This window comes from Odontesthes bonariensis, chromosome 4 (genome assembly GCF_027942865.1).
Source record: "Odontesthes bonariensis isolate fOdoBon6 chromosome 4, fOdoBon6.hap1, whole genome shotgun sequence".
Taxonomy (NCBI): Eukaryota; Metazoa; Chordata; class Actinopteri; order Atheriniformes; family Atherinopsidae; genus Odontesthes; species Odontesthes bonariensis.
The window spans coordinates 7,540,459-7,567,526 of NC_134509.1; the positions used below are offsets into that span (position 1 = coordinate 7,540,459).

General features: G+C 41.0%; 3 protein-coding genes across 3 annotated transcripts; 1 reads left to right on the forward strand and 2 right to left on the reverse strand.

Annotated features, from left to right (window-relative positions):
• Positions 1–82: 82 nt before the first annotated feature.
• LOC142379223 (uncharacterized) lies at positions 83–6,706 on the reverse strand. The gene is made up of 4 exons (XM_075464365.1): positions 6,498–6,706; positions 3,607–3,751; positions 3,281–3,410; positions 83–903 (listed from the first exon to the last, which is right to left on the reverse strand). The coding sequence occupies exons 2-4, from the start codon at positions 3,725–3,727 to the stop codon at positions 591–593; spliced, it is 564 nt and encodes a 187-aa protein (XP_075320480.1). The 5' UTR covers positions 3,728–3,751; positions 6,498–6,706; the 3' UTR covers positions 83–590.
• A 6,762-nt stretch (positions 6,707–13,468) lies between these two features.
• f8a (coagulation factor VIII associated) lies at positions 13,469–19,736 on the forward strand. Its single transcript, XM_075462732.1, has 12 exons — positions 13,469–13,604; positions 14,029–14,075; positions 14,977–15,049; positions 16,910–17,069; positions 17,203–17,271; positions 17,386–17,506; positions 17,583–17,675; positions 17,955–18,019; positions 18,559–18,640; positions 18,794–18,840; positions 19,235–19,290; positions 19,418–19,736. The coding sequence occupies exons 1-12, from the start codon at positions 13,489–13,491 to the stop codon at positions 19,497–19,499; spliced, it is 1,011 nt and encodes a 336-aa protein (XP_075318847.1). The 5' UTR covers positions 13,469–13,488; the 3' UTR covers positions 19,500–19,736.
• An 84-nt stretch (positions 19,737–19,820) lies between these two features.
• On the reverse strand, positions 19,821–25,085 carry LOC142378347 (epithelial membrane protein 1). Its single transcript, XM_075462733.1, has 5 exons — positions 24,982–25,085; positions 24,098–24,188; positions 23,670–23,769; positions 23,291–23,431; positions 19,821–21,101 (listed from the first exon to the last, which is right to left on the reverse strand). Exons 2-5 carry the CDS (start codon positions 24,170–24,172, stop codon positions 20,941–20,943), a joined length of 477 nt encoding a protein of 158 aa, XP_075318848.1. The 5' UTR covers positions 24,173–24,188; positions 24,982–25,085; the 3' UTR covers positions 19,821–20,940.
• Between the last annotated feature and the right edge of the window lie 1,983 nt (positions 25,086–27,068).

Sequence of the window (27,068 nt, forward strand, 5' to 3'; positions counted from 1 at the left end):
ACAAATTAGCAAATTACAAACTAGAATTTTTATTACATTTTAGAAAACTTCCCAACTTTTCATGAAATGGGGTTTGTCCAGGCTCACCTGCATCTTTGTCCTGGAAGCTTCTGGGCTAAAATTGTATTTTGAATACATGAACCATTTGATCTGAGGAAACTCACATATTTTTCAACGAGAAATCATCTGTGAAATCGTGCTTGATGCTCCTGGAACGTGATGTGGATTAAAGCTTCTTAAACAACAATTTAACAGTTGATGAAACAACACAAACTTAAGATTGTTGCTCCAACCTTAAGGATTAAAATGACCGAAGGTAGGAAGTAGGAATACACATAGATGGGGTTAAAGAAGGAGTGACATGTCTTCAATCTGAAATGAACAGTTCAACAATGAAATACTGAGAAAAGGGGAGTTTAATAAAGAAAACATATCTTATTTTCAGGACTAATACACATCATAAGGCATCATTCATTATCCCACAGGACAAGCAGAGTATTCAATGCATATTATTTCCTAAATAGAAACACTAGCCTATTTAATATAACTTTCTCTTCATTTCCCTTCTCCCCGCTCGATTTATCTCGTCCTCACTCCCCCTGAACTTGCTTCCCTTCCTTGTTCTTAAGGATTCTCACCAGTCTCCTCCTGACCACCCGGCTGCCACTGGGCGCGCTTGCCCTCATTCTGCTCCTAGGGTCATACCGGGCAGCATGCACCACCTCCGCTTTAAGGCTCTTCGCCCTGCTGGCTCCCACCTCTCCCATGCCTTCCTCACGGTAGCCGTGGCGACGGAGGAACGGTTCCAGCGTTGCTAGGCGATGAGAGAGCTCGGTGATGCGGTGGTGCAGAAGGGAGACTTCTCTGAAGAGGTCGTTGACGGACTCGGACAGAGGGCGAACCCTGCAGGAGGAGCAGAGGAGGCTCAGCTTCACGTGTCGCAACATTTCGACTGTCTCTCATCAGACCACTCACATGGGACGTGATCATTTGGGTCTATTAGACGTGTCAAAGCTAAACATGAATCAGATGGGCGCCTTATTAATATGTCACATTGTGTTGCAGTTTTTGTTCCTCTGTATCAACAACTTTCTTTGAAATTATTTTAGTTTTCTTACTCAAAATCTTCTGCTTTTTGTTCCTTTTATGTCTAGTTCTTAATCCTCTTATTTCTTTTAAAGCATTTCTCTTTAGCAGAAAACCAGCAGAAAAAAGAAAATACTTCTCTTTTTTTTCATGTGCACTAACTTACTATTTTGCCAATTAAGCAATCTCTGTGTAGTATAAATGAACAGCTAGTGAGAAACATTTTAAGCCGGTGAGGAACTTCTATGTACAGAGAGTACATAATAGTTCCCATTTAAAGACAGACCCCAACAGGATACAATATTAGGAAATGGTTAAAGATTAGATTCAGGTTAAGATATGTGCTGACGTAGCACAGTTAGAGGAGGAACTTTTAAATTTGCCTTTCACTAAAATACTGTGTAATGGTGACACTGCCTCCCCAAAATGATTTTTGGGGCTATTTTTGTTGGAAAGTTGCTCGATTAGAAATGGGGACAGAGAGAGGGGGTGGCATACAGCTGGGGGCCCGAGCAGGGACTGAAACCTGGCGTGGCCGTGTTGAGGAGCTTCAGTGTCTGTATATGGGGCACCAGTTGAGTTAACTGGTGCCCCACTTCTAGCACTACTTTGCATGAAAACCCCCTTTTTCCGTCGAGTTGAGTTATGGTGTAAAATAGCAGAAACAACTAAACAAATGTTGAAACAGAAAAATGTTGCTCTTTGCTTCTTTGAATTTGATGCAACCACATTTAAAAAATGCTGCTACAGAGACATGTTTACCACTATGTTGCATCACCACTTCTTTTGACCAGACTCTGTAAATATTTGGGAATTGAGAAGACCAGTTGGTGTAGTAACAAAGTAACATGTTTTACTTTTTAGCTCAATAAGCACCAGATGCTTTCAGTTGATGATATGTCTGCAGATATGACACTTTGGCATCACTTTTGGCACACTTTTACTGTTGCAATATATGCAGAATGTGGTTAGGCATTGTCTTGCTGAATTATGGAAGGCATTCCCTGTTGGAGACATTGTCTGAATAGGAGCATGTTTCTCTAAAACTTGGGCATATCATTCTGCATGTTGCCTTCGTAGATACACAGCAGGTTGTTGTTTCTGAACTTCCTTTGAACATGTGTCCTATTTAAATGCAAAACTTTGAAAGTCCTGCTAGATGGCACAAAGAAATACAGATTTAGTCTTCTTCAGCTCGAATTTGTAATTTTCTCTTAGAGTGTTTCACCTTTTTCTACTATTTGATAGAGCACATTTTTCACAGACTATACTGTCCTATTAGATTAGTGGACTTCCTAAACCATCTCAGAAACTTGGTTTAGGTATGTAATGCAAAAAGAAAGCATCTGTTATGACCTTGTTTTTTCAAAAGTCCATACTTTTACCATAAAGTGTCATCACAACCATTTGTGAAAAAGGCATTGATTCTGATTATTATTGCTCCAAGGAAATGAAAAACTGCAAAGAAACAGTTGTTCAAGCATGTAAGTAACAAGAAGATCTGACCAGTTATATTTATTCTGATACTAACCATGTATTTTTAACACCTCAATGATTGCAACCATTTGCGGGTGAGAGCACAAGATAAATTTAAGGTGTCACGAGTGGGTGGGCAGTAGAAAAGTGTGATACCATTGAAAATATGCAGGATGAGGCTCAAATAAGGGAACTTGAATGAAGATCTTCAGTGTCACATAGCCTACTGGATTAGCACCCTCTAGTCTGTGTATGTGTTTGTAGCCAAGTGAATACTAGCAAGGTGTGGGAAGTGGACATCGTCACATAAGAGCACATATGGAGATGTAAGGCGTCAATGTGCTGACCGAACTGAAACTGAAGCTGTATCTCTGTAATTTTGAGTGTTTATTGTGAAAGTGTAAAGTTTTGTCCGGTTGACCAATGTTGCTTTTTCACATTCCAGCATGAGATTAGGTTGGAACTATAAGTGCTGGGTCATAGCTGTATGGTTTGTACATTGAAATGCAGACGAAGTTACCGAAGAACCTGATTAACTAGAATATAGAGAAAATTTGGGTGGTGGCTGACAGATCAGCACAGCTTAAATAAAGAGGAGACATAGTAAAAGGCAAATAAGAACTTCTTATTTCCTAAAAAGTAAGAAAAACATTCACAGAGTAAAATTTAACCAAATTAAGGGTGCTGAGACACCTTGTTCATGGGTGATATAAGTTACCTTGAGTAGTCGGGCAGCAGCGTGCTGGGCTGAGAGTGCAGCAAAGTCTTGATCTCACTGAAGATGCGTTTTCCCCAGGCGTCTAAAACTCTGGTCACACTGCGCACTGTGGCCACGTTCACACTGTCAGCTGAAAAACCAGAGCATGACACCATAAGCAATCATGAGGTGTCCTAATTTTTCTCTGCACCAAGTAGTTGAAACTCATCTGTGCAGTTTGCTGCATTTCATTCAGCTGCTACAGTTCACAGGTTCAAACACTCAGTGATTTACAGGCCCCGTATCTCTGGACGGCTAAGATCAAACACCGGCTGGTAAATTTATACCTCCCTCTCTGTAGTTCCAGTACCCATAATCCAGTTCATTCTCCTCGCTGGCGGCACGGGCCCCTGTTGCCATGGCAACCACCATCAGCTCCAACAACAGATACAGATATAGAGGGGCCATGAAGAGCAGATAGACACTTTCCTTCTAAAAGAAGAACAAAGAGAAGAAAAGAAACCTTAATGTATGCTCTGTCGAACATGAACAGATAAAATCTATTTTTTATGAATACAGAAGTCAAATTAAAAAGGATAAAGAACAAATAAGAGAGAATACAAACACAATATTATGTGCACAAAAACGACACAAGTACTGTGATAAAGTTAACATCTATGGGATTTGTATTTAGATTTTCTGAATGATGCTACCGCATTTCAAGCATTTTATGTGGAAAAATTGTATCTTTACTCTCCTGCATGTGTCTAAACCAAATGCCAAGCAAGGCATAATCACCATGGTAACTTCATCTAATCATGTTCAAAGCGTGGCTGTAAGCACTATGGGAAAAACTCATTTTTGGACAACATCGGCAGCCAAGATAGGTGTGGCTGTCAAGCTGTTTGATGCATTGTCACAATCCATTATAAAGTGCCACATGTAGATGTACATTAATTCTAACCCTAACCAAGTACTCTCTTAACGCCATAACCCGAACCATTCACTTGTGAGAACGCTGGAAAAACAAATCACAATCAAAAGGGAAGTACAGAAGTACAGTGACTGGGGGGGAGTTATGCATGAAGGTGTTCAGAGTGTCACAAAGGTCCATGGACTGTCAACAATTAACTCCTTTTAAGTGTGTCTTATAAGTGTGTCCAATTCAGCACTAACAAGACATGGAAACTTCATGTAGGAACACATATGGAGACGCAGAGCATTGACGTTCTGACGTGCCGGGGAATTAAAACTTAAGCTGTATTTAATGTAGTAAACAGAGTAAGACAATAGATAATAATGTCTTGTGCTATGAACTAATGGATGGAGTTTGCCCCACAAGTTTTCTGTTTTGAAGATAAGGCTGATGACCACGTTCTTCATGGTGTCCTCTGGGAGGTGCTTCAGGAGTATTGGGATTGAACAGGTTATGTGGCCCTTGTACAACCAGAGTGAAAGCTTGGTTTGCATTGCCAGCAGTTAGTCAGACTAATTCCAAGTGTTTATTGGGCTCCACCCAGGCAGCCATTTGTCACCAACTCTGTTCAAAGTCAAGAGGTGGAGGGTCTTAAGTTCCATAGGCGTAGAGTTGCATCTTTGCTTTCTGCAGATGATGTGTTCCTGTTGGTTTCATCTAGTAGACACTTCTAGTAGGCGTCGGTGCAGTTCACAATCCAATTTGAAGCAGCTGGGATGAGAATTAGCACCTCTAATCCGAAGGGCAGAGGACTTAGGCAATGATGCAAACTTTGTACCAGTCTGTTGGAATTAAGAGCTGACCCAAAGGGTAAACTGTTGATATTATAGTCTACATTCAAGCCTTCATCTATGGTTAAGAGCTGCAGGTGGTGACCGAAAGAATGAAACTGTGAATACACGCAACTGAAATTATCGTTCTTTGAAGGATGGTTGGCCTCACCCAGAGAGGAGTTTCATCATCTGGGAGTTACCAAGAGTAGAGTCACTCTTCCACAATGAAGTTCCCCAGCTGAGGTTATTGGGGTATCTAGCTAAGATGCTTTTTAGATGCCTCCCGGGACATTTGTTTTGGACATGTACCGTTGGGAGCTGACTTTGGGGTAGACAGAGGAATTGGGATTTTGCCTGCACAAGTGGCAGATGTACTCCACATCCACTGCTTGGATGAATAGATTGAATGCAAAGGGTGCTGACTGATGATTTGGACCACCTGTGCCATAAAGTAAGGATCAGAAAAAAATGTGATGTTACTTCCTGTTTGGCAGCTTCACCACTGATATCAATAGCTGCGACAGAGCAATGCCTTTAGCTTTGATCATCTGTGCCTTTCTCTGTAAGAACCTAGTAGAGTAGTAGTGGCTGATGTAATGCTTTGAACACACCTTGGGCCAGCAGTATCTCGTGTTATTGTTTGCGGTTCAAACGTTAAATGTTCAAACTCATCTCGAACTTTGATAGTGCTTGTGATGCAGGCGTGAAAGTTTGTGGAAGGAATCTGGGGACCCAACATGTTTTCCAGATTTCACAGCTTTTTACTCCACATTTGAAGCGACTGCTATAAATGGCAAAAATAAAATGATGATGGAGAATAAATAGAAACATTTAAGATGCCTCACACAGTTTCGCTGCTTGGCACCAATCGACACACAGATTACAACACACCTACACTTGTTAATTGTGCTATCTGTGTGAAAACAATGAAATAAAGCAGCATAAAGCAACGTTCCTCCAAGAGCTGGATGACTGTGTCTGTTCTGAGAGGAGAATGACCTCAACACTCCAGTCTGGCAAAGTAAAGCAGGGTTTCAAAACTTTTCCTTTCCTTTCTTTTTTGCTTCTCTTTTCTCTTCTTTTTTTTAAGTCCACGTCTGACAGTGAAAAACACTAAAGAAGGTGCAGGCAAGCGGCCCAGGAAAGAGGACAACTAAAGCAAAAACAAAATGGATTACATCCATATGACAAAGTCTGTGACTCCACACTGGAAAAATGATGAGCCAATGACTCATTGTTTTGATCAGAATTGTTTTCATGGGATTTGGGGGCCGATTAAAGGCACACTGAATCAGTCATGTCATAACCTCATTCAGCTTGTTTGAATTCTCATAACACACATGGACACAAACCAGTCACACGCCAGTTTCCATTAACTGTGATCATAGTCTGTGATCTCAAATTAGATTTTAAGCTTTTCAAACTTACGTTGCGGTTGCAGAAATCTGACTGGCTGGACAGTGCTTTGGAAAAATGGACAAATACTCACATCTGAAGTGATGATGAGAGTTTAAGACTTAGCAGAAAGTCCCTCTCTCCAGTCTGTCAGTGACACGGTCCTCTCTACTTATGCCTGTTTTCTCTGTAACGCTGTGTGCTACCTCGTCTCACAGCTGTGGTATGAGGACGGTGCTGCTGGTCCAGTTCTGAGCCCCTTTGAAGAAAGTCTTAATTTGTGGAGGTTCAAGAGTTGTGGTATCTTTACACCTCAATACACGCCCACCTCCGACTCTCCCTCTCTCATGCACATGCACACTCCACAATCCAGCTACTGCCAGATGTGTGGCACATCCTCTTCTTTCAGATAAGTCTTATGATTTACCTTGTGTTGGTTTCTCCTTATATTCGTGGTCTCCTTTAACGTACATGTCTGTCAGAGGCTGTAATCTTGCTCTGCTGCAGGATCGAGTTTCTGCATTTTTGTGCTATGCATTCCTCAAAACTTCTGTAAAAGATCGGATCCTTTGAATCTGTCTCTGCTTCCCCAAGTCGAGCAGGAGCTGCTGATGGTATTTATTTACTGTGAGCACTTTTGTTCAGTATGTCTGATTTATGCTCGTTCAATATTGATCTCTGAGTTTTCTTGGTGAATTTCTGGGAAGACATTTCCTAAGTATGTTATTTGGCCACAGAATAGCAGGTAGTTTGCTCCTCCACCAGAGACATTGAAATCTCCATATGTCAGTCATCATTTTTCCAAAATATGTAAAACATCCACTGGTGATGGGTGACATATTCAGAACCTTTATTTACTGTGAGTATAAGCAATACCCCACAATCAGAAACTGTACTGAACAGTTTGTAGGTATTTCAGCCATTCAATACACTGTTTTTTGATTGAGCACAAATTCTATCATATAAATGCTTTAAAAAAAACTTAATTACAACATTTTGTGTTATAAGATAGACTATATAAGTACTTATATATACATTAGATAAATATCGGACACTGCTGGTTGACTTTCATCTCTTTCCTATTTGTTACTATTTGCTGATAGGCTGATTGGGGTCAACAAACTGAATATTGGCCAATATGTCTGTGCGTGCCTATTTAGAAGGTATGCACCGTTTGTGACATCTAGGGCCGATGTCAATGTTAAAACTGGCAATTTAGCCGATAGCCAATTGCTGATATCAACTGTTTTTGCCATTTGTCTTTTACTTTAATATCAGGGAGATAGCAAAACATACAATATGAAAAATAGCGAAACACTAAGTATTTCAGCCTAACATCACACCATCGATCAACAAGCTGAATATCGACCGCTACTGATGTTAGGCTGATATATCTGTGCATCCCTACTACTGAGTGCCACATACTCTCGGTAATGTAAGTACATATTCAAAATTTTACTCAAGAAACAATGAGAACTTTCTTTGGGGCAGTTTAATTCAGAACATTTAATCCCATTAATAAACTGATAAAAGACCATTTGCAGGCTGCAGATTGGGTGTGGAAGTTAGTACTATTGCCTCACAGTGTGGCTTTTCTGCCGGCTTCTTCCCACAGCCAGAGCAGAAATATGTTATGTTCATTTGTGATCCAAAGTTAACTGGTGTTAGACAAATCTAATTTGTCTTGTTTGTCTCTGTTTGCCATGTGATGTAGTGGCAACCTTACAGGCTGCATCCTGCCTCTTGCCTTAAGATAACTGGGATAGGTTCCGGCCCCCATGTGACTCTGAAAAGGATGACATGGGCAAAGAACATAGGTTGAACGAATGAAACTAATCTGCAAAAGCCTTTTTTGAAATGAAGGAAAACAACACCGGTTTTTGCAATTTCTTAAAAAGCATGATTTAGAAAAATACATCAACACAAATATCTAAACCTATCTGAGATAATGACTGAAGCTGAAACATACAGTATGTCAGAGTGGAGTCAAAGATACCACATTTTCCTTATGAAATATTCCAATGTCTAAAGTTGCATAAATTAGATGGTCAGAAATAAATAGCTAAAAAGATTCTTGCACAGTTGAGCAAAATCACTTTTGACCTCTGTATACTTTCATTATTAAAGGCTTTCAGAAAGGTACTATGATATTTCAACAAAATAAACGTTTTCTCTGCTTTGCTTAACGCTGAAAGAAAACAGCATGAGCTAATCTGGTTACAATCCACACACCATTCCCTCATTGGTATTAAAGATTTAAGAGAATTGTTATCAAAATATGCTTTTTGATTTGTTACTCTTTCAACCTAAGAGCAAATCTCACTGTGTAAGTAACAGATTTATAAACTTCCCTTCCCCAGAAGGATGGGAGACACAAAGTGCAGGAATGAATTGTTCTTCATTGACTGGCATCCAGATGTTATTCCAGCTCCCAGTGTCTGTTTTCGTGCTGAAGCAGAAGTGAGGTCAGAGTTGGCCTGATTGTATAGCCAGAGAGAAAATATTGAAAAAGTCAACTGGAGAGGAGGAGTGAAAACAGAAAGAAAATAGCACAAACAAATGGATTTTAAATAACAACAAGCACTGCATCTTAATATCTTTACGCCCCACTCAGCGAAGTTGAGGGAGTCACCCCTCTGTCGACAGCTGGTTCAAATTAACAACAGGCAATTTGTCACCTTCAGCTGAATTCCAACTAGACGCGCAAACACACACACACACACACACACACACACCACAAAAGGATTTACGCACTCGTGGCTCACACTGTTTTTTCTCCAACACTGTCTCACTGTGGAGGAAAGCCAACACTGCACTCTGCTTCACCTCCAGAAGCTGATGAAACACCCACACAGCAACCAAAAACGCTCCTCTTTCCAACACCACGCAGAGCAGGCTCGTGACCGTCCTCTGGTGGATGTGTCCCTGTGCTGTGTCCTGGCTTTAATGTTTGCAGTCACAGTTGTAAACGTTCTTTCCATTTGTGTTGTGGCCCCTTTAATATCCCCCTTGTGTCAGCTGCAAGGGAAAACAGAAACAAAAAAAAAAAGGTTTTGGGGAAGTGTTGGTTTTGCTACAGACAGGAAACTCATTGTTGCCGTTTAGTCACCAGGACAAAGAGAGCAGAAATATATAGAGGAACTTCAACGAAAGTGGACTGTTAACACCTGAAACTAACACAAAATGGAAGCTCAACACTTCGGCCATCTCTCCCTAATGTTGACTTGGATATTTGTATTCGCGTGCCCCTCTGTGTGTACAGGAATGGGAACACCAAGTAAGCCATCCAAGCTATTCTCTGATTAGCATATATTTGACAGAAAACAAACGAGCTGTATGGTTTGTGCAGGTTTTTTTGGTCTCCGGTGATCAAGTAAAACCGACGTGTTTCTTTAGCATCACATCAACTGCAATTGGTGATTTTTTTTCTTTCCATGATCATGTAATATTTGTCTTTGTCTTGCCCTTCCTAGACTTTTTTTTAGTTGACCTGTTTATCAGGTCTATAACTGTCACAAGATAGTGGATCAGTATGTGCTTAAAGAGTTCAAAGAGTTTATAGTATTGAAAACCTGAAAACCTCTAAATCTGGCATGTTGGATCCAGTTCAGTTTTACCTTGTTGTCAAAGATTCATTTAATCTCTGTTTATTAACTTTTTGATTAATGTTAATATTTAACTCTAATGTTAATGTCCATTGTGTCCCCTTGCAGTGATTACCCTGACAAACAGAGTATTTCTGGCCCACCCAGGCCAAGATCTCAGAATTAACTGTGAGCTGGAGAAACCGGTAAACCAAACTCAGGACTACTTGAGGTGCTTCAGTCCCTCCCAAATAGAAATATATAAAGTTCTCGTTGCCGCCACAACTGGTACGCCGGTCCGGGAGGACCTGCTACTGCAGCTGAAGAACATGAGCAGTTCAGGAAGATACAGCTGCAGATATAAAACTGCCACGGTGTCCTGGTTTCTACGAGTGACAGGTGAGAACAAAAAGAGGAGTTCAATGATTCTTAGTAAAGTGTTATGACGTTTGAGAAAACATATTTATTGCAATTCTTACACTTCTCTTTTAAAAAAGTAGTAATTTGTCATTACTTTCAGTAAAAGTAATAACAAGGCACGAGTTTCCATTAAAGAGTCTCATGTCTGGGAAAAAAAGGAATTCGGCGATATCAGAGCAAGAAGAGTTCCTTCACATTTGACTTTGTCACAAAGGACAGTGATGAGTAAAATGAAACATTATAGGGTTCGGAAGCAAAGCAGAATATGGGGAAACTTTACTCAAATCTAAGTACTTTGGGCCAAAATCCCCCTCTTACATACAAAGGCCCAATGATCAAACTTTACTGGATCTTTGAAACCTCATAGTTCTGTATCATTCAACCTGTACCCACAATCAAAGCAAGTATAAAGGTTGTTTGTTATTAAATACGACCCATAATGACATCCTGTTAAAGTACTGCTCCTACAAGCTGAGAAATAATTCTCACACGAGCATTTTCACATTAGATATGATTCCATTCTCAAGTCTTTGGTTTAAGAAGGTAGGGCTTTTAATCACGTGCCTTAATTCGATGTGAGATGGACACCAATATATGACAGCTGTAACAAGTTTTATTTCTGACACTAACATTGTTTATTCAAATCAAAACTGTTAGCGTTAGAAAATGATCATATTAGGGCTAAAATACATTCTTTTTTCCAATGACTAAGAATCATAATCACCTTTATGGATGCCATTTTGCTGGTTATGGCAAAACTTTGTCACTTCCTGATGGGATTTAGGCAATAACATCTCTTGATTAGAGTTAGAAATCAAGACTACCTGGTTACAGCCATACAAAGGAAGCTTGTTGGGCCTAAAAAACAAACAAACAAAAAAAACCATTCTTTTTACAATGTGATCTTCACCCTCATGGAGTGAATTGTACTCGGGTTGGGGTAAGGGTCACATGCAGTTGCTCTCACAACCACAAGAGATGAATCTATGTCTCAATTTTGTCTCCATTACCTCTTGTTGTTTTTCCACTTTTTCAATTTGTGCTTCCTTTTACTCTAACTTTTATACAGGTACTCGCATTTACCTCCCTTTCTTTTTCTTGAGGCTCACAAAGGCTTCCCTATGCTAAGCTCTTTTTCAGTGATTGTCCATTTTGCCGTTGTAGTGAATGGAGGCAATTATATAATATACCCACAGGCTTATTTACACATTTTCTTAACAGGGCTCATAATTTGAAAACTGCTGAGCTTCAAAATACTGTTTATCTTGACACACAGTGGATTAGTTTGCAGAACTAATCCAAACATCGTCCTTTTTTGCATTGATCCCATTCAACAGGCGTCTCTTATTTATGCCTCTACAGCCATGTAGCCTTGCAGATTTTTTTAAATCCTACAAATTCCACAATGTCCACGTTATTTGGATTTCATACCGCACGTTTCAATCGGCCTATTTATGACACTGTGATTAAGAGCAGGACACTGCAGAATATCATTATATTTTTTCATATCATTGTTTTTCAGGTAAAAGCAAGAAGTTGCCGGTGATGTTGGACTACACGGAGATCATAGTGGCAGTCTTCACTGGTTTGCTTCTTGTCTTCAGTGTGGTCGGCTCGGTGTATGTCTTCAGAGGACATTGGGTAAGATGTGTCCCTCTCAGGAGTTAGGAAACAGCATGTTGAAAGATGTAACGTTCACTCAAAGTGTTATTGCGTTTCTAAAGCTCCAGAAGAAGTTATGTTTTCTAATACTTCAGTAACTGTAAAGGTCAAAAGATTAGTCAGAAGACAGAGCTTTTACAATTAGCCAACAATTGTCTAACAGCAGACAGTCTCCTATCAACCTGTAGTAACAAGCCTCTTCTAAAACTTCTAATTTTTAGAAAGAAAGGAACACTGCGAGTGACACTGACAAAGCACAGAAGCAAAAGACAGAAGGAAGGAGGGCCACTGAGATTGAGAAAGACAACATGGCTGTGACAACAGCTCAATCTACTTCTTTCTATGCTGTAAGCACTTTAATACTCATCAGAGACAAATTTCACTTTAATTTAATGTTGCCATCATCTTTTTTTTTGTCCTCTGTCTTGTTTGAATTGAAGTTAATTTTGGACATTTCTTGGACACTGACATGAAAAATTCTCTCAGAGCCTCGAGCCTCGACCCAGGTCCATCTATGATGTGTTGGAACCCTCAGCTGCCAGAACAGAGCCAGACCAGAAGAAAGCTAATTCTAAGAAAAAGGAGCACCCAAAGATGGTTGGTAAATTTCCTACGTGTCGTCACAGCGGATTTTTCTGTGTAATGTCATAATAAAACATGCAACTGCTGAGCTGTCTTTCACTCTGCCCGTACAGGTGGAGAAACCCGCAGAAGTCCAGGATGAAGGCGTATTTGAGTGTGTTTATGAGAACTTTTGAATATTAAAAAAAACGTATTATTGATATTCATATTTGGCATCGTCATCTGTGGATTTTGCTTTTTCGTTGACATTCACACCACTAAGAAAAAGCATTTGCTGTCTTTACTTCAAGGAAAGCAGTCAGACCAAATCATTAACATAATCTATTGTGAGTAAATGTCTTGAGTTCAAAATCTGTACATATCAAATGCTAAAAAAAAAGCACAAAAACACTCAAATTGAAGCTTACGATTTACCCATATATGTGCTTAACTGTTGTCCAGAGAATAATTCGTAATGAATCATTAGCACAAAAGCGTTATTTTAATAATGTTATGGTTGATTATCTGTCGTTTATACACTGTTAAGAAATTTTATTTATTGTTTAAAGATGTGCTGGGCTAATAATAGGTTTTAAATCTGCAATGTAACTACTAATTTGCTGTCAAATAATGTATGTATATATATATATATACATACATATATATGTGAGTGTTTGTGTATTTCTTTTCAGGAAGTGCTAATGTAATAATAATAATTGTAAATTGTTTTAAATAAATGAGAAGAATAATTTGACCGTGTTTTTGTTTTTCCCCCCATATATGGACATTTGTTTCTACGACATGATTCGTCCATGTACGTTAACCAATGAAATCTTGAGGTTTACGTTCTACTAGCCAATGCCAACGTTGCTGTCAGTGGAACTTCCGGGTGTGTTTTGTTTTGCTGCGTTGATTATGGCTGCAGAGGGAGATTTTCTGGCGAGATACCGAGCCGTATCCAACAAACTGAAAAAGTAAGAAAGGCTTACACTTTGAATATTATATTTCAAACAGGGCTAGGAATTAATATCAGGATCGGCGTAACTCCCGGAATGCAAAATTACGTTACAGCTAGCGCTAACAGGCAAAAGCTACCGCTAACTGTTTTCTCTTTAGGTATCACTACACTCATTGTCACAAACGTCTACGTATCCTGCATGTGCGTGTATATACTGCAGTATATAATGCAGATAACATGTCGAGAGTTTTTATATTTTTAGTACAAGCCCGTTAAATATTACCAGCACTGTTATCAATTTAACAAATGTCAGCCAATAGCTTCCTATAGTCCTTGAAACGAGAAGAGCTCGCAATGATTTCTCCGTTCAGCACCTTTATGGTTGAACAAGTTGGCTGTGATACTCCAGGAATTAACAGGGTTTTGTTTTTCCATTGCAGACGCTTTCTCCGGAAGCCTAATGTGGCGGAGGCGAGTGAGCAGTTTGGTGAGTGGTTGTAATGATATTTCTGCTTGTTCTCACAAGGCCCAATGAGGAAGAATCCCTGATCTTATGTAACATTCATACTAGAAAGAAACATGAAATAACCACATTTAGACTTAGAAATGTATACGAGGAGATGCTGAATAACCACAAGGAAGCACATTGGCGATAAAGAGTTTAATAAGACCAAAATGTGACACTAAATTGGAATGATAGACAAATTACTTTCATCATCAGGACAAATTAAATGAGATGTACAATGTTTCCACAGGTTTTACACACACACACACACACACACACACAAACACACACACAGAGAGAGACACACACACAAAACAATAACAACAAAAATTATGGGTCACAAAACTAGCTAAAATACATCAGAAGGTAATTGAAGAGATAATCAAAATGGGATAAAAACAGCTGCAGGGAGATGCAAAATGATCACAAAGGGACACAAAATTCACAGAATGAGACAAATGACAACTACAAAGAGATGCAGTCTCACTACAATGTGATATCGAATGTATTTTAAGATCCCCAAAATGACAATGATCCAAATGAGACATCCAATTTCCAGGAAAGGAAGCTAAATAGGAAAAAAAGAGTAGATGTGACGCACAACTGCCATTCATAACTTCATGGTTTGTGGTTGTTTTGTGTCATTTTTTTTTTTGTCTTTCAATTTAGGTGTCTTAGAATGAGTGTTGCTCCTTTCACAAATCTGTGTCAAGTTGCGCCTTGTTTCACGCTCTATAATGCAGTGTTGTGTCCTGATACATGTAAAACATCCAGTCTTCACCCAGGTTCTCCACCATGATGATGAAGAGCAGATGCCATCAGAATTTTTTCCCTGTTCACTTTTATTTTTTGTGTTTTTCACTGTGTTCACTTGTGCTTCCAGGTCAGTTGGCAAAAGAGCTGAAGCAGCAGGACTGCCTTCAGTATGCTGCCTTCTGTAACCTGGCCATAGCTCGGTGAGTGAACACTTATAAGAGCCAATGTTTATCTTCTCTCATCGTGCTGCATGCTGTAAACCAGCATTACTGTATGGCACATATTGAATGATATTGATGGCCTGACTAAAATTACAATCAAAATGGGAACACTTCTTACAGAAAACTGGCAAGTTGGGAAAGCAAATATTGGAACTGACACATGAAAGTTGACAATGTATAGTGTTTCCACGTGTGTACTCCAGTCCTGAAATCCACCAAAGATGTTCCGAAGGGGTAAAAGGTGACAATGCAGATGTTCACAGCGTTTTTTTTTCTGAGCTTCCTGCGCAGATTTCCAGCTCCCTCGTAAAAAAATATCCAGAAAATCACGGAGAGAGAGAGAGAGAGATGAAGTGTGAATGCTGCAGTTTGTCGGACATCCAAGCTGGCTGGAAGTGGTGATGAGCAGCTCGATGGGAGTATTTCTCTTAAATGAAAGGGGGAAACCGTTTGTCAGCAGATGAAGAATGATCAAGGTTTATTATGCCCTTAATTTCTGAAAAAGTAAATGTGCTACAAAAGGGGAAAAAAAATTACCACCGATCACTTGCTTGTTCACACTCAGCCTGGAATCCATACTCAGCCGATTCACTGACTTCAATCCATTTATGACCGCGTTGTTGTTTGGCATCCAAACAAGCATGTTGTGTTTTTATCGAGCATACGTGTATACGCCGCTGGATCTGAGCGGAGCATCTGGCATATTAGCCGACTGATAGTGCCTACTCTGCCCACTTGGCTTGCCGGCATGTTAATGTTGTAGCTGAATCTTCAGGAGAATTTTCACGGCATTTGTGCAGGTAGTAGTTGCTGTATTGGACTCATTCTGCTGACTTTTTTGTAGCTTTTCACTCACTCTTTGCTATTGTGGATACATTCAGATACGTGCGATGGTGATATCAACGCAAAAGTAGCCACTAGTCTCAACATAATGTAAAGGAAACAAATTGATTTCCACTGTCCACTATTGGGCCCTGCGATGGACTGGCGGCCTGTCCAGGGTGTACCCTGCCTCTCGCCCATTGACTGCTGGGATAGGCTCCAGCCCCCCCGCGACCCGACCGACGGATTCAGCGGTATAGAAAATGGATGGATGGATGGATGTCCACTATTGGCGTGTTCCGTCTCCCGTGCACACGAGACAGAAAACTGCCGCAGCTCTCCCATAACCAACTAGTAAAGTGTTATTGAGTCAGTTGTCTCCTGAAGTTCACGATTATTCTGTTACTGGCTTTTGTCTGCTGCATGTTTTTACAGTGCACGCTCAATCTGGAAAAATCTTTTTAGGCAGGCACCTTTTATTCCATTTAAGGGAATTTTTTTCATGCTGACAGGACACAGTGATATTTGTCTCAGCCTTTTGTGGCATTTGTTTTTTTGAGATAGTGTGTTTCTCAGTTTTTGTGGAAGAAATTGTGGCAAACTTCAGAGTTGGTTTTTTGGCCGACTACGAGCAAATCCCAGAGGCCTTGTTCCAAATTTAAGACTTTGTGGAAAGTTTTGACAGCATAGTGGAGAAACTAGTTGTCCATGTGGTGTCGATTCATCCCTTCACATCATAAGATATTGCTGTGAATCTTTGCTTGTTTATGATAACTAGAAAATGTTCGAATTTTTAACTTAACTCATCAAGGTCTGAGACTCTCTGAACGCGAGAGCAGCAAAGGACGGACTCAGGAGAAAACTGCATTTGAATGATTGAGAACCATTCACCGAAATGATCTCTGATTAAAAGTATAGTCCAGGGGTCGTCCTTATTGGCCCAGAGTTTGGCTTAAGCGTTCATAGCTCTAACAGTGATCCACATGCTGTGGCACATTCCCAATGTCTTGGCTGCAGGTGTGAGCAGACTCTCTTCAATGCTCCCGGAGAAGCTCTGGCGCTGACCGATGCTGCCCGACTCTTTCTCTCGTCTGAGAAGGAGAACAGAGCCCTGCAGGCCCCGGGCTTTGATGAGCACCTTCAAGCTGCCCTCAACTGCTACAGTTTTGCCATCAAGGTACACAACGATCCCAGCTTGGTGACGACAGCACAGTGCATTCTGGAATATCTGAACAGACACGGTCTGCAGAATAGATCCTTCACTGCATTCCTGTTTTGTGACTGAATGCTGATGTGGAAATGAATTACAGGTGTATATTGAGATGAACCAGCCCGTGATGGCAGCCAGCCTGTGTTTGGAACTTGGCAACGCACTCAAGGTTGGATCGTAGCTTGAAGCTGTCACATAAGATAAACAAGCAGATTTTTGATATGATATTTTTGCTCATATGTAATCTAAATGGTGCATTAATGGGAGCTCTCTATGTCTATAGGAAATGAACAGACCGGGAGAGGCCATTGTCCACTTCCAGAGGGCTGCAGAGTTACAGACGCAGACGCCGGCTGAAGCTCTGCTGTCGATGGGAGAAATGGCCACCTGTAAAATTCTCACTCGTGAGTTCAGACCGTTTGTGCTGCGTATTCCTGATTCGACCTCTGTTGTCTGACTCCGCCTCCTGCTTCTTTGCAGGGGACTACGACGGTGCTTTGTCGGTGTTCACAGAGATGCAGCTGATGTGTCAGGAGAGAGGACTGCAGCTCCCAGGCACCACCACCCCTGTTGGTGAGGCTCTTTGGAAAGTTTTATCTGCTAAATACTCTCACGCAGAGACAAAAAGGTTTATTTGATCGCCCAGTAATCAAAGTTTATAGATGGAACACGTCAGCCAAACTCTAGAAGCTGGCCTCCCTTTTTCCTTTCTGCTCCAATTGAGATTCATGTCTTAGATTTCATCTCATCCTACACATTGGGGGGGGGCTCTGTGTTATGTTGTTGTAGAATGTTTCTTGATTACAATGACTTGAACAGTGTGGAAAACTGAAGTCTTCATTTGTCCTAAAGGTGCATTTTTGGACATTGTGGCAAAATGTGAGATATCCAGAGTACTCCTGCTGATGTTACTTGAGGTAAGTGTGCTGAAGACTCGTTCTTATTTCATTTATAAAGACACTATATTGTAACAAACATTGAGAGTAGAAAAAAATCATTTGCTCTTATGTATGAAACAAGCCTGTCATTATTAAATTCCTAATTATAAAGATGTATTTCAGAATTCAGCTCATTAAGGTTCCGTGTCACCTCGCAGTCACTTAAAGAGTTTCCAGACTGTCGCTCTGCTCTAATAAAATCCTGATTTTTTTATTTATTTATTTTTTTTTATATAACCGCAGCGTCATCTGATAAAATCGCCACTCAAGTAACTTAAAGACAACGTCTGTGCATGCTTTCGGCCGTACTTGTGCAAGTCCACGGCTGTACGTTGTTGTTGTTTTTTTTTACATAAACCCCATTCTTCTTTCCATAATGTCATTATGGGACACTCTGTTAAAACAATAATTGTGAATAAAATAAAAAAGATGCAGTGCATGGCGTATGTGTTGAGAAAATGTTGGATTGTTGGTGCTGCGACACTTTAACGACCCAGCCTTGTTTTTCCTGTGTGCAGCCTCCGCCTCAGAAGTTGCTACCCGAACACGCTCAGACCCTGGAGAGATACGCATGGGAGTCCTTTGACCCTCACAGTCAAGGTACACGCTCCTCAGTATTCAACCTTTGTTCTTTTAAATGGAAAAGTAAATGATTTTAGCTTGTCTCACAGAGAGTTCAGAACTTGTCTCGTGAATCGAGTGATCGACACTTCCTTGCACCGTTGTAAATGTGAACGTTTTCCACTCCTCCAGTGACCTTTCTGCCCGAGAACGTCTTCCTGCTCCTGCAGTCTGTTGTGGTGAGTTTCATGAGCCACTTGCTTTTGTGCAGTTCACAGGATTTTTATCACCCCTCCTTCCTCTAAAAATGCACAAAAAAGGTCATTTCCTAGCCTTCACACGACAGTGATAGATGTGTCTGAGTATCTTGTCTTTTGGCAGCAAAATAGTTTTTCCTCGCTGCAATATTTTGAGGCGTCAGTGTTTGCAGCCTTATCCCTGCGTATTTTGATGTCTCACAATTAATGTTACTTTTTTCTTTTTTTTAAAGAACCAAAAACATTCTTTACGACAAGCACGCTAAATCCAACTTGAGAAAATAAGCGCTCAGAAGATTGAGACCTCCACAAGCTCATCTCAATCTGCAGTCACATTTTTGTCAGTGCTGTGTGTAACGGGAGATGTTTTCTGCAGATGGCGTGTCAGGAGAAAGACACGGAGTCCCTCAAGTCTCTCCAAACTGAGCTGTGGTGAGCGTACACCATTTCCATCATGTGATGCCGATCGGGAAGCGTTTCATCTCTTTATTCATTTGCCGTACTGATCACGTTTCTGTGTGTGTGTTTTTTTTTTTGTTTGTTTTTTCTCTCCCTGCAGGCCGTTTCTGACAGCCGAGCAGAATCATCTCCTCCACCTGGTGGTTCAGGAGCGAATAACACCGTCTGGTCAAGGCATTTAGTACAGTCCAACTTACTCACTTCTTCTGGGAACAATAATTTATATCATGGAACATTCCTGCTTCTGACTGGGTCTGTTGTAAGGCCTGAAGAAGGGTTGCTTTCAGGACTTGGGTGTTGTAACTTGCACGTAATGCAGAACTGTGCCCTCACCGAGTTGTGTAGAAAGCGATAAAAATCGAGCATAATTTTCCTGATGTTGTGTTTACTTACTAATTCAAGTGACGTTTAGAAAACTGCATCGCATCGTGTGTTTATTACGTAAAAGCCTTTCCAAATCGACTGTATTTCCAGTTGTTTAATAGATACAACCTGAACCCTCATGAGTTTTAATTTGTTTTTATTAGTAAATGACATGGCTTCAATTCCAATATTATTACAAACAATCCTTTTAATGCATATTTCTGTTACAAGGTGGAATGTAACACCACTGACCTCCATCCCTGGATCACTTAATGTTCACTTGTACAAATGTACTTTTCTTATGATAGCAGCCAACTACAGACACAAAATCAAACATGGATTTAAAAGAAAAAACACTCAATACAAAAAAATTCTACAAAAATATTATGGTTACATTGTACATAAACTGAGAAGGGATACACTACAGCTCAGTTGTAAAATAATGATAAATGAATAAAACTAATCGTATTGTGATGCAAAGTTTGAGTTTCCTGATTGTTCCGAGCACTGAAGCGGGGTCAACATGTTCTACCTTAGATGCACTGCAGTAGTGACTGTCAGCTTCACTGCATGTTACACCAGATGACAAGTACTAATTTTAGGCCAAAGTACCCCGCAAGGGCTTTCTCTGAAGCCATTCGTGTTCTCACAGAACTTTGTAAAAATAGAAAAAGAAACTTAAAAAGAAAAATCGTAACATTATGTGGGAATGCGTTTGGTCACTTTTTATATACAAAGCAGATGAGAGGATTGATGTCAGCCTTTTGTCTGCCAAGTGTGACACTGCGCTCAGCAGCCTGTCAGCAGAGCATAAAGTGTTAGCGTGAAGTCCCTATGAAGTTTCCTTCTACCGCCTTTTCAAAAGAGTGGTGCCAATCTTGTCATCTCTCAGCCAAACGGCCAGTAAGCGTATTTCTGTAAATGCTTAAACTACTCCATTAAAAACACTGGCCTGTTTGGACTCAGTTCTCTGAACCTAAACGTAACTAGACAAAGAAAATAAAAAGGTTACGGTCGCACTGTTGAGTGTAAGGGGAAGCACATTTTTCTTCATGACTATTTAGTTCCTGCGCAGTCCCACTCTTAAAACTCAATTCACTATATTCAAAATATCAAAAATGGCTCCTGTTAGCATTTGAATAAATTCACATGTCCCAAACTGCAGACGGTTCCTGAACGGTCCTGAAGATGTTTGAAATCGACCTTACCCTTTCAACCCCAGAGGAACGTGACCCTGCCCCTCGTTCTTTTTTCATCCTCTCACTCGCTCTTCTTCCGTAGGACGAGGTAGATGATCGTTAAGATGAAAGAGAGGACAAAGGAGATCCATGCCAGGATGTAGCAGTGCCCGTAACCTCCTGTTGTTTCATTGGTGTGAAGCTCAGCTGTGTAGATTGAGGCTGCTATCATTATACACAGGCCTGCAGGAGAGAGGGGGGAGGGGTTACACCCAGACAAGGCAATTAAAAAGCCATTAGCTTCCCTCTGAGAAGATAAGCTTCACAAACAAATGCAAATACTTCCACTGCAGTCATGAGTCATGGGATGACAAACAAGGCAGCTTCCCCTTTTCCATTTGTCCAGTGATATAAACTCATCACAACATGTCAAAAAGCTGTTGTGGTGAGTGTAAGTTTGTTATGCCGCAGCGTCGTCTGTGATCATCCATAATCAACCCACAGCGTGATTTGTTCAAAAGGGGGAGAGGTGAGGCCTGGGTTTTCAAAACCAAGAACCTATTGAACTTCAGTGCACATAAAAAATAAAAAAAACCATCCTCTATTCATTACCTCTTAGCAGGAGCCTTCTCGTTGAGAGGCCATAGGGCTAACCACTGCTGGTGCCCCACGAGTTCTGTCCACTGATTGGGAATGTTTTCTATACATGTAACACATTTCTGATTAAATTTACTCAGTATTTGAGCATCTGAAGGTACCACCAACTCAAAAACGTCAAAACAACAACAAAAAAGAAACGCCCACAACATTAGACTCCATTGGTCTGAAAATATGTAATTAAGTGAACAGTTAAGATTTGCAGTGGGTTTCTACATCCCACTCCCAGCTCAGAGTACAAATATCCAGCCCCCTCATCTCTATTTCTACCCAAATTCAAGTTTGAATCATGGTGCATTCGTTGTGTCTCAGAAGATCAAAATCAAAACTCTTTTCCTCTTGCTTTTTGCTTTGCAATTAGAAGCAAATTGCCATCAGCAGTAGGAATTACTGTGCGTGATGATGCTCGGAAGTTTCAAATTCCACATTCCATTTGTCCCTGAATGCACCGCTATTACAACAATACACACCAGAGGCATGGAGCAACAGTGAAGACGAGGTTTATCTAGCTGACATCCAACAGAGAATTACAACGTCACTGAACAGCCAGCTGGACGATGAGTCGCTTCAACCTTGGGGTACCCTGGCTTCCTCTCACCATCCAAAACGTGCACGTCAGGTTAACTCTTGATTGACTGCATGAGTGAGCGTGAGAGTGCATGGGTGTTTCATCTCGTTTGTCTCAGTGATAACAGGTCCAACCCTGTAATGGACTGGGTGTACCCTGCCTCTCACCCACACCATCTCTGAATGAGCACAAATGCTTTCATATGAAAAAGGATTTTTGTGTGTAGAAAGCATAACTGTTACATCCGTGCATCTCTACTGATTTCAGAACTCTTAAAACAAAAATGGCACACGTTTGCAGATTTCAGCCTCTCTAATGTGAGGATTAGATACTTTGTTGTTGTACAGGATAGTAAACTGAAATCTGAACATTAGCAGCTGTTGACTTCAGCTGTGAGAACATTTAGTTGCCGTTGTTCTAACTGAAGCAACATGCTTTGGGAATGTTTTCTTCCTGCACACTGACAGACAAAACCTTCTGAAACTTAAACACAAAGACAAGCTAAATCATGACGACTGAAGTCAAACTTGTAGGCTCTCAAACTTTGATGAGTAAGAGATAAGAAAGACACTGCGCGTTTGTTTTCACACTATTATGCTCATGAACCTGTTTGGAATGCAAACATGCCCACAGCATTGATAGGAAGTCACACTCAGTTTGAACCACAAAAGTAAAACAAAGAAGCACCATTTTCTGCCTCTTAGTTCATTTCTTTTGGATGCAGCTGCCAAGTTGAGTTCAGAGCTATCAGACTAAATTATTCAGCTGCATAGAAATATGAGTCTTAAACTGTTCCGCCCTTTTACATCCCCACTGGCCTCGCCTCGCAGTGACAGTGCAAGAGTTTATGGGCGGTGCATTCTCTTCATTCAGGATAAAAGAGCAGCCTGGGGAGGCTTGATATAAACTCACCCAGATATAAACTTTTCTTTCTTTCTTTCTTTCTTTCTTTTAAAAGCCACATAAAAACCTTACTTTTCTTTACGCTTTGCGTTCAGTCTCCACTTTATGTTGCAGCCCACCAGCTGGGTGGTAACCCCCCCCCAAAAGAAACCACTGAGGTTTTATAGTGCTGTTAATCTCCCTCAGTCAAGAATTTAAAAAAAACATCCTTTGTAAGTGTATGCAGCTCTCAGGAGTAAGAAACAAGAATCTAAATCGATTACTTCCTGTAGTTGCACATCACATCTGACCCCAGGTTACTTACAGGCGAACAGCTGTAAAATGCCAGTGAAGGTGAACCTCTGGCCTTTGGGCAGGGTGAACAGCTGAGCCAGAAACACAAACAGGGCCAGGATGGCAAACACACAGGCCAGCACCGATGTGGCCTGCACCGACTGGAGGAACTCTGCAGCGGCAGGACAACAGAACAGAGACACACAGTGAGTCAGGGTTCAACAGTAGCAAATGCAAGAAAATGTTGACCTTTCAGCCACGTTTACTTTGAATTATACAGCAATACCGCCACTTATTGATGCATTAATAGCATCAATGTTTCAAGGTGTCGGACGCAGCTTCCCAATAATCCTTTGTGTTGCTTATATCTTTGCAAATGATGCAGCCTTTCAAACCTGCTTGGAGTTTACCTTCTGGGGCATCCCTCTGGTTAAAGTAATGCCAGTCTGAGTTAGTCAACTCCCACTTGCCCCACAGGTCTGTTGACACTGTATCAGTGATCCACCAGGCCTGAAGAGAAGAATAAATGCAGATTGGAAGCACATAAAAAAAAAAGAAACATACGGTCACTGACATGATCATTTGGGATTTGTTTTTTTGCAGATTTAATATCAGCAGTTTTCACACACATAAGCTCATTTATGATTCAATGAGTACCACTGAACCTGTTCTTATGGAGGTGTAAAGATTTGCAACACTGTGACAGTCAAAAACATGCAGAGACATTCCTCTCCTGGCTACTTCCTCGTGGTTTAAACGCCTGGCTGGGGTGCTTGATTTGCTTTTTGTTTGGTTGATGAAAAAAACAACAAAAGAAAGTACCACAAAGCTGTCTTACATTATCAATCGTGGCCACCAGAAGCATGATGATGGTTGTGATGTGCAGAGCAACGATTCCCACCAGCACCAACATTGCGGCCCCCTGAAAACTGATAAGAAGAATGCGGATGAGCGCGTATCACAACTTAATTTCCAAGCGCAGGCTTATGTAATACAGGCGTTCACGGGAGGATACATCAAACATTTGAATTATTGTCTCATGGGGAGCAAAGAAAAAGCGGCCAGAGGAGAGAGGAACCGTTGCTTGCAAGTCCAAACTCGCCCCACGCTTCCCACAGTTTGGCTTTTGAAAAACGCACATCTGGAGTCAGACACGTCACAGGTCCCTGCTCAAGACCGTCGATGGTTTTACGCCCGAAAAACGTTTCACTTCACAACGTGTTCTGTTGAACCAGACGGCTCGGGTGAATTCGCATCAACTCCGTTTGCTTATCGGCTCATTTTTCCACAGCTTTCTCCCGTTTCCGTCGACGAGAAAGGCGCGTTTGTGCGGGCATTCCCAAATGGATGCCTCCTCTGTGGCACACACAGGCCCTACACAAGTCAACAACTTTGAAAAGAGCGCGAGAACACGGTGACAGAAAACAACACGGGAAAACTCTTAACTTGAGAAATACAACTGTAGACTTTTCAGCACTGCAGTCATTTATAAAAAAATAAAATAAAAAAACGTGCAGTGGCGCGTCCATTTAATACTTTCTGCGTTTACAATGGCTGGCACGTTATACTAGAGTTACATAGTAAATCATTCAAATATACTCAAGAGCATTTAAGTTAACTTTTAAACGTAAAGAAAACACAAATCAGCTGTAAGATAGTTTCACAGACTATGGTCCGAATAACAGAAGTTAACCAACAGTGAACAAGCTGAACAAGCGTTACCTGAAAGAGCTTTAACACGGCGCGGGACTTATTTGGGAATGTTTAACTGTGTAGACCCACCCAGCCTCTAATTCTCAACACACACATCTCCCTGTTTTCTCACTCCCTTCCCTCTCTTTCCTCTCAGTAAGCCCCACCCAAAAAGTTTCAAATGTTTTTCCTCACTCAACGAGGAAACGGCTTCATGTTGCGACTCCAACATGCGCGTAAAGAGGTCTGAGACTTTTAACTCGGGCTGCTTCAGATGTATAGCTGCCTTTGTTCCTTTAGATGGACAGCTCACCTGAGGGAATGGTTTAAATGTGAAATTTAAACCATTCCCCACATGGTTACAAAACAGAACCTTGGACACACTGAAATGCCCCTGAGTCAAACCGTATCTTTTGTTTTCACACACTTGCCGCTTCATTATGCACAAATGGAGCTTCTCCAAAGATGTGACATTAAGAAGAGATGTTGGCAGTAGTGCAGCTCAATCTGAGCCCGGGGGATCTGTCCCCTGTTCAGCAGCAGTTACGCTCTGATGGTGACATTTCATACAAGGGGGAAAAAAAGTGGAGAGAAATGTTGGCCTCTGACAACGCAGTTTGAACCGATACAAGAGATCAAAATGAACAGAAATCCAAATAAAAGGTTTGAACAGCTTATTTGTTGAGCCCGTCTTTGCTCTCAAGCAATAATAACGCATGCCCAGTGTGCTGTGCAGGAATATGAGAGGACCTTTCATGAAGTTCTTATTGTTCAACACATCACATTTCAGCAACACAACCTCGGTTATTACTCTTCTAAGATGTTTGAGTACAACTTTTGCAAGAAGAGGAGAGAGCTTTTTACAACATACCGACCACCACACAGCCCTTGCCTCTCAGTTGGTTGGCATTCTCATTGTTTTGGAAAACTCCGTCTATCCCATACACACTCAGCCAGCTTTTTAAGGTCTTCAAACTCCAGAGGCCGTTTGGAGAAAATCTTTTTTCCCCTCTCTGTTCTCATCTGAAACTAAATGTTTATATACTTCACAGGCCTAATGTGGACATACTGAAACTGTAAAACCACGCTGAGCTACTGTCGTGCATGAAATAAAGTTTACGCACAGTCGACATAGAGACAAACTGCTTGCTTCACATGTAAAGAAGAAGAAATAGTCCTACAACAATAAAGAAGACATCAGAAAAAAAGAGTTACTCTGGTCTGCGGAGCCATAAAACATTTAAACTTGCATTTACACACTTTATTTCTCCAGATATGTACATACAGTCTGGTAAAAACAGAAAGTTGCATATTATAAAAGGAATTCTGTACTCCAGTCTTAAAGTAACAAAGGCCCCATCCACACGTAGCCGGGTATCTGCTAAAACGAATATATTTTTCTACGTTTGGACCTGTCATCCACATGAAAACGCATCGTAAACGAATGTTTTTAAAAACTCCGGGCAAAGTGAAGATTTTTGAAAACTCCGTTTATGCAGCTGCGTGTAGACAGAGATAACCGGAGTTTTGCGTTTTCGAACATCACAATATGCGCCAAAACAACAACAAATCTGCTTTAAAGTCTAAAGTGCGACCTTTGCTAACTGAAGAAGCATGGATGCCTTGAGAACTGTGGTGGTTATTATTGTGCAGGCGCTGTTTACTGCCTTGATTTTACACCCCCAAGTCGTACTCCCAGAGGAATGGCGTGACAATTTCCGCATGTCCCGGTGTCCTCACTCCTGTCGCTGTTGGAATTATTACGTCCTCATATCGAGGGGCAGTCCACTGTCATGCGATCACCTGTCAGTGTGCTCAAAAAAGTTGCGTGCACACTTTATTATTTAGCTGAAGAGGGCAGATTACGCAAAACAGCAAATGCATTTGGGTTGTCAAGACAGGTGAAAACGCAGATGTTCGGTTATGTGTGGAAGTTTTTTTTTTCGAAAACGAGGTAATGTGGATACAAATTATTTTATAAACGGAGGGGGGAAATATTTGATTTTAAAAATACCCGGCTACGTGTGTACATAGCCAAAGACTGAACAGGTTTGGAAGGGTTGCAGGAGAAAGTCTCTTCTCTCTAAAAAGAACATGGCAGCACGGCTCAGGTTTGC

Excerpts from the sequence above, each read along its gene's own strand:
- LOC142379223 (XM_075464365.1), bottom strand. The coding sequence starts at position 3,727 with ATGGCCCCTCTATATCTGTATCTGTTGTTGGAGCTGATGGTGGTTGCC. Across the intron at positions 3,411-3,606 it reads CTGGAACTACAGAGAGGGAG|CTGACAGTGTGAACGTGGCC; the intron begins GTATAAATTTAC and ends CTGGTTTTTCAG. Across the intron at positions 904-3,280 it reads CTGCTGCCCGACTACTCAAG|GGTTCGCCCTCTGTCCGAGT; the intron begins GTAACTTATATC and ends CTCCTCCTGCAG.
- f8a (XM_075462732.1), top strand. The coding sequence starts at position 13,489 with ATGCCAACGTTGCTGTCAGTGGAACTTCCGGGTGTGTTTTGTTTTGCT. Across the intron at positions 17,507-17,582 it reads CACCTGTAAAATTCTCACTC|GGGACTACGACGGTGCTTTG; the intron begins GTGAGTTCAGAC and ends GCTTCTTTGCAG. Across the intron at positions 18,020-18,558 it reads TCCTGCTGATGTTACTTGAG|CCTCCGCCTCAGAAGTTGCT; the intron begins GTAAGTGTGCTG and ends TCCTGTGTGCAG.
- LOC142378347 (XM_075462733.1), bottom strand. The coding sequence starts at position 24,172 with ATGTTGGTGCTGGTGGGAATCGTTGCTCTGCACATCACAACCATCATC. Across the intron at positions 23,432-23,669 it reads CCAGAGGGATGCCCCAGAAG|AGTTCCTCCAGTCGGTGCAG; the intron begins GTAAACTCCAAG and ends CTGCCGCTGCAG. Across the intron at positions 21,102-23,290 it reads CATTTTACAGCTGTTCGCCT|GCCTGTGTATAATGATAGCA; the intron begins GTAAGTAACCTG and ends TCTCTCCTGCAG.